General features: G+C 33.6%; 1 protein-coding gene and 1 long non-coding RNA gene across 2 annotated transcripts in view; one reads left to right on the forward strand and one right to left on the reverse strand.

Moving 5' to 3' along the window:
• The first annotated feature begins 1,219 nt into the window (after window positions 1–1,219).
• LOC135123740 (uncharacterized) lies at window positions 1,220–2,745 on the forward strand. The gene is made up of 2 exons (XR_010279707.1): window positions 1,220–1,569; window positions 1,626–2,745. It is a non-coding gene; the product is annotated as an uncharacterized LOC135123740 (long non-coding RNA).
• A 2,354-nt stretch (window positions 2,746–5,099) lies between these two features.
• The window catches only part of LOC135123738 (uncharacterized), a 30,013-nt gene continuing 18,807 nt past the window's right edge, over window positions 5,100–16,305 (reverse strand). The window contains exons 2-6 of the mRNA XM_064048604.1: window positions 13,716–13,851; window positions 8,777–8,951; window positions 8,207–8,364; window positions 6,376–6,490; window positions 5,100–6,103 (exon numbers count right to left, since the gene is read on the reverse strand). Of these exons, the coding sequence (XP_063904674.1) occupies window positions 5,984–6,103; window positions 6,376–6,490; window positions 8,207–8,364; window positions 8,777–8,951; window positions 13,716–13,851 (704 nt within the window). The 3' untranslated portion in view covers window positions 5,100–5,983. The remainder of the gene's footprint in view (window positions 6,104–6,375; window positions 6,491–8,206; window positions 8,365–8,776; window positions 8,952–13,715; window positions 13,852–16,305) is intronic.

The raw sequence follows: 16,305 nt of genomic DNA on the forward strand, positions 1-16,305 counted from the left end.
ATAAATTAATACGCGGTGCAATTATTATTTGAGCTGTAAAATACTTCAATGGGCAATTAGATAAACAGTTGGCCAGTTTTCAGCGTTCGGTAAAAGTTAAATGTTGTTTTATCGTTTATTATATAATAATTTTTAACATGCTTTTTCATGTATTAAGTTTTAATCTACTTTTTAATATTTTTTTTTTTTTGCAATTATTATGACATTAAAGTAGTGTCAAAAATCCAATTCATACTTAGTAACGGAAGTAAACTAAAACCGTAACATTTTAAAACTAAAAAAAGTTCAACGATTTTTTTTAATAAACGAAAGAAGAAACTATCATTATGCAATGGGATAACGTCAGATTTGATTACGTCTCCCTTAACATAAAAATTAATCAATTTCTGCATTTTTCTTAAAATAATACAGGAGTTACTTAAGGTGACTCTTTTTCATTGAGGTGTTCTATATAGATAAGTAAACTTGCAAATCGTTTTGGTAATGAATTTTGTCAAGATTTTACTTTATACTAAGATCACTTTAAAGGCCTGTAGCGTAACGTAATTCAATAAAATAAATAAATAAATAAATAAATAAATAAAATACATACTAATAATAATATTTTACAACCCGCAAAACTCTAAAACCATAAATTATACAGATACGACCGCCAAAGACCGTCTACTTGAGGCAACACAGGAAATTCTAATGCGAAAAGTCGATTCGGCATTGTTGATAAAATACCTTAATCCTAATTATGTCATAAAATTTTATTAGTATGCTTTTAAAATGATCTTACAACACACTTTTTCATTTCTGTAATATACAGTGGCGGCGAAAATAAAGTAGGACACTTTTCTTTCCCTAGTGTAACTTTCAAATTTGTATTGACGTTTAAATGTCATATCTGTTCAAAGGAGTCCAGTTTACACAACTAAATTTATTGAAAAAATTCTTTCAAGAGGTGTGTAATACAGGGTGCCGCATCCAAGTCTGGATATAGGGAATTAACATGCGAATTGGTTTTTATTTTATAATATCTCCCCAGATCACTTTAAAGCTAATATTGAGTGATGCCTTTGTGGAGGTCGAAGAGGGCTATCGGCCAGTATTTTTTTCAAATGGTTGCATCGCGCTCATTCACTGTAAAAAGGTTTTAAAGATCGTATTTTGAAATTCGCGCCCGATCCGAATTGTCGCGAAGTGTTCCGTCGTACTGTCGAAGTTCGGCGATCGCGTATGTTCATTACCCATGCAAAATTCTAATGTCAAAGTGAAATTAGAAATTATTCTCATCAGAAATCAACGAACAAGTCAAACTGAATTATTTTATCCAGTGTGATGATTATTGTAGGACAAATTAAACGGAATAAATGCACAAATTGATCCATTCATTCGTCATAGTGCGCGACCCCGTCAAACGAGCCATCTCGAACTACAATCAGACCGTATCCAAAAAGCCCAAGATGAAGACTACAAGACTTCGAGCAGCTGGTCTTCCTCAAAACCCCATCAAAGCCCATCGGCAGCATTGCGACATTTTCTGGGAGCCCTCAAGCTAGGAATGTACTCGGGCTGCCTCACTCAGTAATCACTGAACGACTCAAATTGAATTATTTTATCCAATATGACGATTATTGTAGGTCAATTTAAACGAAATAAATGCACAAACTGCACAAAATATTTTATTAGGTTATGTTGCTGGTGCTGATCGAGTCTTTATTACTAAAATCTCATTAAAATGCCATGTTCTACTGCGATTAGATGAAAAAGCGAGGGCCCGCTTTTCTTATTGTGTGATGATAAGATTTGCCATCAAAATAGCTGGCGCTTTTGAAGAGGACCTTTTAATGAACCATTTAGATAACTACAAATAACAAAACTTAACAATTGTTGATGAATGAAGTAATGAAATATTGTACGAATCTGGAGAAATATTGCACTATTTTCAAGAATTGCTAAAAAAGACTGCTCTCAGCAGCTGTACAGTAAGTAAGCCAATCTTCAAAACTCCTACGCGTGTTGATCAGCATTTTAGTTGAAATCTGAAGACAATATTGCTGGATTGCTTGTTTCAGCGCTTCTCTGTTTGTATAGCTTGTCTGAATGCAGATGGTCGTGAAGAAATCTCCAAAGAAAAAATTCTCAGGGGTTTATATCCGGCGATTGCACAGGGCAATGGGGCGGTGCAAACTTTCCATTCCAACATTGCGGAAAAATACTGGTTCAAATAAACAACATTTATGCGAACTGTATGGCTGGAGATTTGGTCCTGGATGTAAAAGACCTGCTGCAGATGCCGCACCCTTCGAGTCCCAGGAAGTATTTGCTGAGCTAGCATATTATCCTAATTCTGAGCATTCAATCCGGATTCGATGAAAAAAGGTGCAATGACATGATGTCCTAGAAGCCCCAGTCATACACTGACAATTGCACGCCATTGATAACGAAGGTCATGGACCACGTGAGGGTTGTGTAATGCTCAAATTTGATCGTTCTGACGATTATAACTTCCCTTAAGACCAAATGAACGTCAGTAAAACAAATTTTCCTCAAAAACTCTCCATCAGCCTAGATTCTCTCAAGCGTTCCTTCGTAAAACTCTATATGTGAGAAGTAGTCCCCAGGCTTCAATTTTTTGTCATGATGCTTTTTGAAATTCTTCTATCTCATCTGTTTAAGACCCCTAGAAAACGTCGTGCCCACCTGATTTTATGTAATTTTTATCACCTTTGAAAATAAATGTAACTTTATTTTGCGAAATATTATTTTTATTTTTGTTGTTGTTAACACAATAAACAAATAAAACAGTAATACAAAAGTTTCTGAATCCCAAAACACATTCGTAATAGAGAAAAATGCTTTAAAATGTTGATGAGTCAATGTTCTACATTTCCCTCTCAAAAATTTCCTGTAATGAAGATGCTTCCTGGAGGCAAAAAATCCATCCTTGCTTAACGAATGTAAAATCAATTGACTTCCAATCTTTAGTGATTCCAAAAAAAAAGGGTGAAATTTATCCAAATTACCTACTAATTAAATTAACTGTTGAAGAAGATGCAGGCCCCCGCTTTTTCATCTAATCGCAGTAGAACATAGCTTACCTAATAAAATATTTTGTGCAGTTTGTGCATTTATTCCGTTTAAATTGACCTACAATAATCGTCATATTGGATAAAATAATTCAATTTGAGTCATTCAGTGATTACTGAGTGAAGCAGCCCGAGTACATTCCTAGCTTGAGGGCTCCCAGAAAATGTCGCAATGCTGCCGATGGGCTTTGATGGGGTTTTGAGGAAGACCAGCTGCTCGAAGTCTTGAAGTCTTCATCTTGGGCTTTTTGGATACGGTCTGATTGTAGTTCGAGATGGCTCGTTTGACGGGGTCGCGCACTATGACGAATGAATGGAACAATTTGTGCATTTATTCCGTTTAATTTGTCCTAGAATAATCATCACACTGGATAAAATAATTCAGTTTGACTTGTTCGTTGATTTCTGATGAGAATAATTTCTAATTTCACTTTGACATTTGAATTTTGCATGGGTAATGAAAATACGCGATCGCCGAACTTCGACAGTACGACGGAACACTTCGCGACAATTCGGATCGGGCGCGAATTTCAAAATACGATTTTTAAAACCTTTTTACAGTGAATGAGCGCGATGCAACGATTTGAAAAAAATACTGGCCGATAGCCCTCTTCGACCTCCACAAAGCCATCACTCAATAATAGCTTTAAAGTGATCTGGGGAGATATTATAAAATAAAAACCAATTCGCATGTTAATTCCCTATATCCAGACTTGGATGCGGCACCCTGTATATATAAAGCTTAGTGAAATGTGTATGTCTATTACGTTGATTATTTCTTCTAGTAAGTATGAATCAACTGCAGTACTAGTTAAATACATCCATCTGACGTAATACCAATTAGCGGAAAAGTGATTCATAAATGCGCAGCGAATACAAGAGATATTTGCATTGAAAGGAAATTTTATTGTAACAATTTTAGTTTAATGAAAAATTGATGTTTTTTTACGCATGTACTTGTTAAAAAAATAATATATGCCTTTCCACTAATAAGGCATACATTTATATAGTCCAACAAGATAATTAGCAAAAATTGATCACCAACTCACAATTCACAGTGCTTATGATTTCTTGAAACCATAATAAATTTAACTATGCACTTAAAGGCCCCCTGCAGGGTTTCAACTTCGTTCATTGCTATTTAATACAAACGCAGGTATAGTGAACCAAGACCTATAAGGTTATATGGCCATCATAAAAGTAGTTGACCGCAAATAAATACCCCCTTTGTGTGGTTCGCACTAAGCTTACCGGTTGGCAATAAATCATCTTCTAAACATTTCTTGCTCATATTTAACAGGGCCGGCTTTCAAAGCGAGTGGTTATTTCGGAACCCTCAGCGGCTGCAGGTAGTAAAGAAATAGTGGAGTGGTGGATTTTCATATTTAGTGAAAGCCGCCCCTGAACGAAACCACAAGAGCCGGTCGAGCTGCAGTGGACACGTTATTTACGACCCTAAAACCTTTTCTATTGTAAACAACTTAACTTCGACACAATGGGATGATTTTATGATGGCCATATAACCTTATAACTCTTGGTTCACTATACATAATTATATCACTTACCTTAATGTTCTAAAATTTTAACATTTGTGAGGAGTAGGTGTACACTTTACAAATCTTGGAATTTCTGGTAATCTTAGGCATTTATTTTACTTTGTATTAAAATCTAAAACTGTCGAAAAAGTTAAATGGCATAGCACCATGATTAGCAAAAAAATAAAACCTGTGTTAAATAAAATGTACAGACCAACACTTATTATTATCCGAGTTTCAAGATTAAACGATAAAAATTTCCCATCTACATACTTTGTGGAATTATGTAATTGTTTCAAGTTTTCTCTTTAGAAAAGTTAGTATGTCTTTATACAATGGAGCGCCAGTTTATAAAACCGAGATGTTACACAGTTTTGAGCACAATGCTAAGAGTTGTTATGATGTTCTAACTTGGTAAATGTGTTTCAATAAAATGTTGGATAATATTTATCTCTTCTCCTTACAATCGCGGGATTATTTAACAAGCCTGTCATTATAAAACATTTTATTAAGAATTTTTATTTTTCTTGGAACAATTTAAAATAGACATCAGAGTAAGTAACAGATTTTATATACTAAATCAAAGCCGAGAAAAAGTGGAGTTAATTATTTGTTTTACTTAGAAAAAAATAACATACATATTTAAACAAGGAGTAATTCTGGACTTTCGTTTTAATAATCTCACATTTCAGGGCTTTGACTTCTATATAATTTCGTTTTTGAGATTTTAATTAATAAATATTTTAGTTCAACAAGATAATACTTCTACATTTAAATATTTTCACATTATTTCAAATGGACGGTGTAAAATAAAAAATAAATTAACAGTAGAAACGAACCATTTGGGGAATGAACGATGATTCACTGGAAAAAATTGTATTTAAAACCAAACAAGTGCAGCCTAGTAGTAAAAATCAATTACGATTTTAATTACAAATCACAAGTAGTAGTGATATGAAAGACTAGATATGCTTCTAATTAGGTACTTTCACTAGGTATGTCTTACAATAAATGAGATTTTCGAATTTTCTGATTGATTTTTATGTACAATATTTTAAGAGTCTTCACTCTTTAGCAACAAGAAATTTTGATGTTATTACGTATACAAAACAAATATATGAGCAACGGGAAAATGAAAAAACATTCGAGTTTTTCGTAATTCGCAGCGCTTTAGCCTTTGATGAAAAACAGCCATCTATTTCTATGTGATCAGTCTTTTATTATATTCTACATCTACCATAGCCTAGACAGCATTATTGACTGTTTACACATCGAGGACTAAAACGCTCCAAGTGAACAAAATTTAAATTACTTAAATAGACTAAATGCTCATTCCACTTGTATACCACACCAAATAAATAATTTTCACACAACTTAACTCACAAAATACGCTAAAATTCCTAATAATGCTAAAACTAACGAAGAAACTTGCGAAAGTTTTTCTCCCGCAGAAGCCAGTCCACACTCCCTCCTCCCATATTCTGAACAGTGCATCTGAAATACAAAATCTGATTAGTATAACCTTTCACACTTCACAACACAACATAAAAGTGTAGCGCGATGAAATTTAACGGCGTTTTTCTGAAGCTTTAATACTGCATAGCGGAAAAATTGACGAGCAAAACTAACCCCGTGCAATAAAAAACTAACGCTGATGCTATTTTAAACACGTTTCGGCGATATATCTGCAATACGTGGGCTCGACCAAGTTTGCAGTTTTATGTGATTCATTCAAAGTTTGAGATATTTCGTCGGTTGGTACTCACCCGAATTAGAGAGGAGGACATCTTGTCGAGGAAGTCCTTGCTGAAACGGGCGGCATCCTCACCGCAGGCTCGCCTCATCGTGTGAGTTGAGCACTCCACGTATCGTTGAAACGAACTGAAAACGAGGGTCAGGTATTATTAGCTCTTTACTGTGACATCGGGCGGCTTTATTTTTGTAGCCATTTTACATTATGCAAACGAAACTGATTTTTGTATTGACTGCTACGAAGTTGGGCAAACCACGTTTATCTCGACATTTAATATTTCATCGATTCTTTATTTACTTTTTAATATATCAGCATTGTTTGATCTTCACGGGGAAAACAAAATATAACGGTAAATTATTACCTGTAGCAATAAAAATAAGAGTTCAAAGATTATAAAGTCTCACAACAAGTTATTTTGCGCACAAGTGTGTTATAACCACGAATACAAAATCTAAACAAATTACAGGCAATTATACATTATTTTTAGTTCAGCAAAATGTGCTTAATGAAATCAAAATTTTATCTACTGAGTTCAAAAATAATTAGTAAATAGGAAATTATAATTTTAATCTTAAGAAGATTAATAATTTGTACGAGTCGCATCCACTAAAAAATATAGAATGTAATACGGTCCTCCAGTTAATGATTAGATCAAAATTGAGCATGGAATTAATTATCATGCATAGAACTAATAAACCGTCGCTTTGCTATAAATCTACAATAAATACAGAAAGTAATTATGTCTAAAGAGAAGAACAGATATTAAATTAAAGTTGCTTTTTATACGTCTTGATTTATGTAACGAATTCATAACATCTACTGTTATCACTTTTTCACAATATTCTCTACAGCAGTAATCAACATTTTGGGAAATCGATCTTTTGTTAGAAAAAAATGAAGACGTAACTGAAACATAAATATCGCGAGTAAATTGCACTTTTTTATTTTAAATAATATATTAAGTACTTTGGTAAACGTAATTTTTTATCAAACATATGCGAAATTCACCAGTAACCGACATTATCACATATTTACTTGATAGTTGTGACAAAAATGTCGTATTTGTTGCGTACTTATGCAAACATTAAGATAAGATAACAGATTACTCAAATAAATGAACTACGTGAATAATGTTTGTGTTCCTATTACTTAAGTACAGCATCTAATTATAAAACAATTTGCTGAACTCTTGAAGTGAGCTTTCTGACATCTGGCACGCCAAGTGATCATCAGTTTGGCGACTGCTACTGAGACCACTAGAATTTTGTGTTATTAAACCCAATATTAGTCAGATTATATGTTCACATTTACTCCAACTTCATAAGAAATTTGGTAGAATTTATTTATTCATTTTTCATTATGCATACATTTGCAAATAAATTTTAAATAACACTGTAATTGCTAAGATCTATCAGACAGTTAATAATGTATCATTATACGTACAATACATGATAGCTTCTCAACATTCTGTCGGATAAAAATTACAGTGCACTGAGAAGAGAAATTGCAGCTGTCATTGGCAGCAATATGCGATAGCAAGCACAGTCTACAGTCTTGATATCGTTCTTTATTAAGATGCTTCAAGGATAAATTGATTATTTGTAAGTAAAACCCTACAACATTTAAGCAGCGGTCAAAAATGAGATTGATCGTGGTTATTTTCGGTGTACACATTTATTGCTCATGATTGGCGTTATTGTACTGTTTCGTTTTCAGGATTTTTATTGCCAACATAAAATATTCTCGTAATAAAATCCGCTTCACGTGAGCCCAATGTAAATTTCAGAATAGGAAATTTTGATATTAATTTGAAGTCACGCAAACGTCATAATCTCGGAACTCACCAGCAGACGCTCCTGATGCCTTCGTCGGCGACCTCCCTTTTCCTTTTTTGGTAAGTGACCAAGTCTGGGTCTGCTGTGGTTTCCTGTTGCGTCCTGGATTCAATTTCCTTCATCTCATCGGTGTAAGTTTTCAGACACACTTCGTTCTGCTTCTCCACCTTAAAAATAATAATGTTTTATTGATTGGTGAAGTACAAACCAACATGAATGAAACAAGACCATTAGAGGGTATTAGAAGAAAAATATAAAGCAAAATAAAATAAAAATATTATGATGAAATTAATTTTAAACAAATATTTCTAGAGTTAAATTACATTATAATTATACATTTTTTTCCACAATATTTGATGTTTTGTTACTTACACATGACTTCAAAAGCAATAACTAAGTATTAGTTTAATTCAAACACAACATGAAAGAATTTCTCAAATATTTCACTGTTTTACAAACTGGAAGGTTTTAATTGTTGATTTCTCTTTTGAAGATGGTTTCAGTTTCACGTTTTAAATGGTTAGAAAATATTTTATTTCGCCGTATTTTGCAAGACTACAAAGCATTGTTCATAACTACCTGTTTCATACACGGCGCATACTTGAGGTATTCCTCTTGATAGGTTTCGTTTCTGCAGAGGTTTTCGACCATGAGGACGGTGCCATGGAACAGGGTCTTGAAGTGTTCGCGTTGTTCCAAACTCATGCAATGTCTTGAGTAACCATGGATGCATCTAACGGCGTCGCGGAGGTCCCTTGAACAATCTCAATTTCAGTGGGTCGTTAATCAAAGAGAGACGCGCAGATGAGACTGTGATAAAAATGCTCGATTTTTTCCGGCGGGTTTGCGTTGTAAATGCATAAAAAGTCCTCGTTAGGTGATGATAACAGCGCCAACGCGCTGACTTGGCGAACAAACACGGTCTGAAAGCGATTATAGTGCGGACCTGTGCCAAATTCGCGCGATTAGGCAAATTCAATTTTGCACACCGTTTTAATTGGGCACAAATTTTCTGTTTTGTTTGTGTAGTGATTATACCGTACTACGATCTGAAACATCCCATTCACTCCGTGTTGATGCTAAACAAATTAGTGATCAACGCTATCGAACTCGATTAAGTCTTGTTGCTTTTCAACACCTGCGTACGAACTCAAGCGAAAAAGAATTACCAGATCATTAAATGTAGGTACTAGTTGTAACGCGAGTTTATGAGTGAGACACCGAAACTTTTGCTTGGCTAGTAAGTGTAAAATATACAAAAAATTTAAATCTGAGATGATTCAGACCGAACTTCCCTCGCCCCTGAAATATAGTAAAAAAACATAGCCAGCTTTTTCGAAAAATTGAAAAATTTGATTTTGCAATCACAAATTCAAATTTTTTGCAAGAACACATATATGGATTTGCATAGGTGCAGTGTACTAATAATAACTGTATTGTATTTTCAGGTAAATGGGATGAGCCGTTCTAGTTTTGATTAATAAACATAACTCATTCAGATTTTTGGTTAATTGACAATTCTAAAAAACATGGATGAATCGATAAACTACAAGTACAGACTCATACCATACTTATTTACCTAATAATCCACATCGATCTTTATTTTAATTTATAGGAGTTCTGACAAAAAAATTAAATCCATTCGTCTAAGAAACTATTTAATCGTACTTCAGGGGCGAGGGAAGTTCTGTCTAACTATAAATTTATATCAACAACACAAAATCTGCTAAACTGTCACTATTGTAAGACCGTGTTTGCATAAGTTTGTAATCGTTATCTTTTCCAAATGTTTCATAGGAAGGACTTTTTTTATATCTCAGTTAAACAAATGTTACTGATATATTGGGGAGCATTATATTTGAGCAACATGCGCCCTTAGTAAATTGGATCAACATTATTGCGATTAACTAACTAATAATAGTTAAAAATTACAACGGCCATATCAAATAAATTAACAAATCCGTTTTTGCTTAACAAAATTAATCTATTTTACGAATAAATATCTGCGATAAGTCATTTGACGCGTGTAAACGGAAAATGATATATTAAATAGTTTCGCGGAACGAATATATCTAAATTTGCCGAGTTGGAATGCAAAAAGTTGCGACCGAGATAAAACACGTACTGTGTAAATGCATATTTGCATTTATTTGAAAACTGTTGTATGAGGACAGCAAATGCCTGGAGCTAGATATTCTGGAATAGGGTTATTAAAAAGTTTTTGTACAATAATTTCGATGAAAAATAATCATCTTGTTAAAGCCGCGGGAAGAATTAAATTCTAGCTATCTAAAGTTAGAACAGGCTAAGTTTTTCCTCCTTTCGCAAATTTAATTCTGGACGGTATAGATCGAAATGAGGTAATGAATTTTTAATGGGACGAACTTCTGTAAATTTTGTGTTTGCAAATTGGGTGACATAATGATATCAAGTTGAAACACAGTTTGCTCGCAATCTGACGTACTCCTCCTCATTTTAGCTGTAGAATTTATCTTGATTTTTCACGTGGCACAGCAATAAAATTTCGTGTTTTTTTTTAATTACTATTAGTACACGTCTTTTTAAAGATTAATAAGAAAGAACACTAATTAAGAAGGATGAATGTTTATTAAAATGTTTGTTTACAATTTTTATTAAAAATGTTTTGTCTTTAACAGCCTCGGGCATTCTCGCCAAAAATTAAAAAATATAAATGAAGGTTGAGAAGTAAATTAATTTCTATAGAAAAAAATATTTACTTTTTGTCATAAATTCTTAGTTGGATCAAATTTTAAACTCCTTCCCTTCGTGTTAATTATACTAATGAAACGCTTCAAAGCAGACTATTGCTGAAAACATCTTAAATGCATAACTTCTAGCGCTCCGGAAGTTTGATAAAAGTCGTTTTTTCAGTGATGATGGCAGATTTATCTGTAATCTTTATATTCTGAAGTTTTCGGGGATGTGTTACATATAATTATCTTGTCAGCATTATAAACAATGAACTTAACAAGAACATTTATAAAATCAAATCACACGGTATCTGTTCTCTTTCAATGCATGCGATGTGCCGGCTATGTAATTCCGCCGACATAAATTAGGGAACTATTCGCAACTTTGCGAGCTTCTCGGTTCTGATAAAAGCGAAACATTTCTATAATTTCCGGAACATGTACTGTATTATTTCCTTTAGCCATGCCAAGTTTCTGAAAACGTAATAAATAGATTATGAAATTTAATGAAAAAATTCCATTCGTAAAAGAGGAGTAAGTATAAAATACCAACTTTGCATAATCAGTTATTCCAATCGTGTTTAATATTCATTAAAAACCGAACGAATATTCAATTGAAAAAGTCATTGTTTAATACGGAAAATGATTAAAAAATGGTAATTTTCGGTACAATCGGCATGCAGAAGTATCGACTGAAACGTGAAACCGCTTGTTCATTTAGATGGATAATTTCGTGTTTTATTTACAACGCCAACAATTAGATTTAAACGAACAGCGCACAAAGTATTTAAGCACGTTTCGTACAATAACAATTGGTTCGGGGTAGATGTGACCGAATAATAGAACGCATAATTAATGAATTTTAAATCCAAAATAACGAACGGTCGCCGTCATAACAGGATTTGCAAATTTGAGTGGACGTAAAGTTTGCTTTCAATTATGGAAATCCAAGCGTTAAATACTCAGGATGGAGTTAAAAATTATTTTTTCTCGCTGACAATACAAAAAGAAAAATTCCATCATAAAATGCGAATAGATACATACACGCGCGAAGCTGAAAAACAACATGAAAAACATTTTTTGGGTTTAACTGCCAGATTATTAAATTCGGTTAAAATAGTACAACGGACTTGGACCTGTAGAACTATTGGCACGTAATAAACAACGCTTGGCAACGCTTTAAATACGTTAATTCGGTTGTGAAACCCTTGGCACATTTTTTTAAATATTTTTATAATAATAGTAGCAGCAGAAGAAATTGTGGGCATTAAGTTTTATACAACGTACATCAGCCTAACACACGACGAAAACGTGTTCTATCGGTGCATCACAGAAAATTAAACATTACCGTGTGAAAAAAAAAACAAGAAAAAGGGGGACAGGCGATCCACGTCCAAATTACGTCTGAAATGCTTAACTGACTTCGGCTTGCGTTGTTTAGCTCATCTTCAAGTCTATGCAAAAAGTAAACCTGTTTACTTTCATAAAGTGACATTTTATTAAATTAAAATTTGTAATAATTCAGGATATTTGTTTGTTTAATATCTACTACAGCAATAAAAAAATCAGATACTATTTGCACTTCAGTGTTACTTTGCACTGAACTGCTCAAGAGATGGTCTATATTAAATATTTTTAAATAGACGGCAAAAGAAAACGGACAGACGACTGAAAAACCTGCGTTGTCGTGTTCTACGAGATATTAAAGAAACATGAAATTAGCTTACAGCAATATTCTGTTTAGAGCAGAAAAAATATATCCTGCTTACTGAATATTTACTTGCCATCAATTAGCAACAGCGCATCAAAAACAAGATCATATTTGGTACATATTACTTATTTACTACAAAATAATGTAGTATTAATATGTAACATAGGCTTTGTGTCTAAAAAATTATGAGATAAATATCACAACTCAACTGTAGGTACATATTTAACAGCAGAATTGTCGTGAGTATTTTCATGGGTATTGAAAAGTGTTGTAAAAGTTCAGTTCCCCTAATCCTCGCTCAGTAAAATGGAGAAAAAAATCAAAATCCAACAGTAAAAAGGGCACAATATAAATACAGTAAATAAAAATAAAATAAATTGGTGTCTCATCGTAAAACTTATTACAACAAATATAACACAGCATCTTCACAAAGTATAAGCGTTGATATCTGCCTTGTCGAGAAGGAAAATTATAAGCAAATTGACAAACTGACGTTACAATTTAGTGTATGATGAAGAATGAATCTTAATGTAAAAGTGGGTAGAAAATTGGAACAATTTTATACCCATTTGTATTTGAGAACATTATGGTGATGAAAAAGTCCTGGGTATGTAGGTGTAAAGTTTAAAGTTTATATTTAACATACACATGCACACAAGGAATATTAAGAGTTAACACGAAAGTGAAAAATTACTTGAGAATACACCAGAATGAGAGTCAGAACGGGACAATAGTAATGAATATTTTTGTATGACTTGTGTGTTCTACTGTTAGAAAAACAAAGTAAAACTTAGAGATATTAAAAGACGATGTGATAAATAACAGGAAAATGTTATCTGTACCAACCGTGTGTCTAAATGTTCAGCAAACGTATTTTTTTGTTTCCGAGCGTCTTGAAATTATTTTTTAAATCAAACGGTGCCTCAAACCATTACAAAATTTTGAAGCTTTTAAAATGTAATATAAGGACAAAAAGAGACTACGAATGTAAGCCCTTGCAAATGAACACGTATTTCGCATGATTAAATGTAACCAAGTATAGAAGAATTTTAAATAATCTTACTATAACATTCATTATCAATTGTCATATACTTACGGGCACATTCTATCAAGATCAGATTTATTGGTGGCAAAAGTCAGTCCAGAGTCCGTTAATACTGTAAGGTGTTCAGCACAATGTACTAGATGTTCGGGTCCACAGCCTTGGTGGCCGCGAATCTTCGACGACACAACTGCAAAAAGACAGATTCAATTAGAACAGATAATAACGAAAAAACGTGAGGCAAGCGAATAAAAAAACGAATCGTAGATGATTTGCCGTCATCTGTCAAAAAAGCAAAAAGATAACGCTTCGACGTGTGAAATAGCCTTCAGTAATGCAATTTATTGAAGCGCGAGGATAGGAAAACATGCGTCAGAAGTGGGAAAATTCGACCGACTCTTAACAGTCACGAGAAAATTCGATTTTTTTGATGGTCGAGCCGAGCCTGAGATTCATTTGCATATGTCTGATTTTGTTTCTATCGTGGGAAATATTTCTAAAAGCAGATATTACTGCACCTGCGAAAACAATTTTCGTTCAAGTGGAATTATCGCGATGCCAATATAAGGCGAAGAAAAACTGGTGGAGCAACAAACTATCAACTGCAATTTTTCTCCGGAGTGCTATTATTTGGAATGAATATGTCTGGGAGAGTAGTTTCACCTCAGACATAAAAATAGATCCGTGTACCTGCCATTTCTGAAATAACTACACGCTTGTAATGAAGCTAATGTGCACAACTTGCCATAATCCTGCATTGTCTAGTGCGGTTTGAATTATTCACATATAGACAGAATGTATTGTAACTTTTAGGGTAATTGAAGTAAAGCAGCTTAATATCCTATAGCTTCTACTATCTCCCAAGAAATTCTCCCATTATTTTAAGATTATAAGGCGCAGTTAATAGCTTTTTGCTCTAGACAATAACTAATTTTAACAATTAACCAAATTAACTTTTAAATTATCTCGAATCTTCTGTTTACTAATCGTTGCTCTGGAATCGATATTCCATTTGCGTGCTTAAGTGTTTTCTGATTTGCTTAATAGTTAAAATCGACGGTAATCTGTCATTATTCGCAGCGAAAACATGCGTAAAATGACGCTTTCCCATGCCATTTTAAAATTAGCTCGATCCTAAGTTGATGCCCATTATAAATAAATTAACCGCCAACAACGGAATTGCATCCCCTAAATTCATTCTTAATAGAGCCCGTGTAAATGGGTTGTAAAGAAAATTGCCTTTTTATCCCCTTTTTTCACAGTCGCAAAAATAAATCCTTGTTAATTTACATCATAAATGCAAAAGAAAAAACAAAAACGAGGTAATAAAAATTAATGGCAGTTAACAAAAAACCAACGGCTGATGGCGTCGAGAGAAAGCCTTTAACGCAGTTTAATCTCGAGGGCAAAAATCGAAGAATAGTCAGAAGTTTAATTGAAAGAACATAAGGTCGAAATTGGCAGCAATTCGCAGATATTGGACCGTGTGAGAAGTTAATTCAAAAGTTACATCGTCATAAATATTGTCGGCGGAAAGTTTCCGATAAAAATCAAAGTTGTTCGTGCTCCAGTGGAGGGCTTGCAACCACCCCCACCTCATTTTTGTCACGTCCATATTCACCAAAACAGAGACAACTCCCTGATATTCTTCGTGGGCCATAAATTTCGGTAAAGAAACAGTTACGGCGCACTATTTAGCCTTATTGTGGCTGGACTGGTCTAATTCCTGAGGCCATTTAAACTTGGAACGGCCTGCAACCTACAGTCGTATTTCCTTTGCTTATTTCCCACCTATCACCACCTCCGGAGAATTAAAACAATTATAATTAAAACTCAACTAAAGGTCTGGTCAAATTATGACAAACTGCTATAAAACCAAATGAGCTCGAGGAAAATGTAAATGCTGTAAACGACTTTCTTACTGGTAGGAAATATTCAAAACTTTATCCTGCTTACATTATTTTTTTTTGTAATACTTTATGCAGTAACCTTCAACCACAAACTGAAAGTATACTTTCTGGTTTTGATCCAAATGTTCCTGGTTGTAGATGTATGTTAAACGCACATTGTTTTGTATGGAAAATTTCACATGACCTATATCTATCATTGCCATTAAAAAATTCCGTCGAACCAATGAAAAAATCAGGAAACTAAAAGACTGAAATAATGAAATCTATTATCGTACCGAGAATAAACCGGTTGCTCCTAAAAGAATAAACAGGATTTCCTAATTGGTTCAATTAAAATATTAATTTTGAATCAATGAATTATAACTTTCAATAAACTTTGGGTTCAATCTCAACTCTATTTTAACATGAAAACGGTGTTTACTTTTTACATACTTTATAAGGCTAGCACGAATATAATTCGTCTTTAACACAAATGAAACATTAATTAAGTTAATGAAGTTTCGTTTGTTTGAATATTTATTTACAGGGGTCAAAATAACTTCCAGATCTCGGTGTGATTTGACACCTTGAATACACGTAATTTTAACACCTAAAAAATGACAGTGGGTGGTAATTCTTCAAAAGTGACAAGGTATACATAAATCAATAGACAAGCCCATAACACAAACTAATTCAATTATTAAAACATTCGACCCCGTTGCGCTAGCATGGAAATCCTTCGTGGCCATTGAAAG

Source organism: Zophobas morio, unplaced genomic scaffold, assembly GCF_036711695.1.
Source record: "Zophobas morio isolate AGI-343-1 ecotype UQ-CSIRO unplaced genomic scaffold, CSIRO_AGI_Zmor_V1 ptg000006l, whole genome shotgun sequence".
NCBI classification, from domain to species: domain Eukaryota; kingdom Metazoa; phylum Arthropoda; class Insecta; order Coleoptera; family Tenebrionidae; genus Zophobas; species Zophobas morio.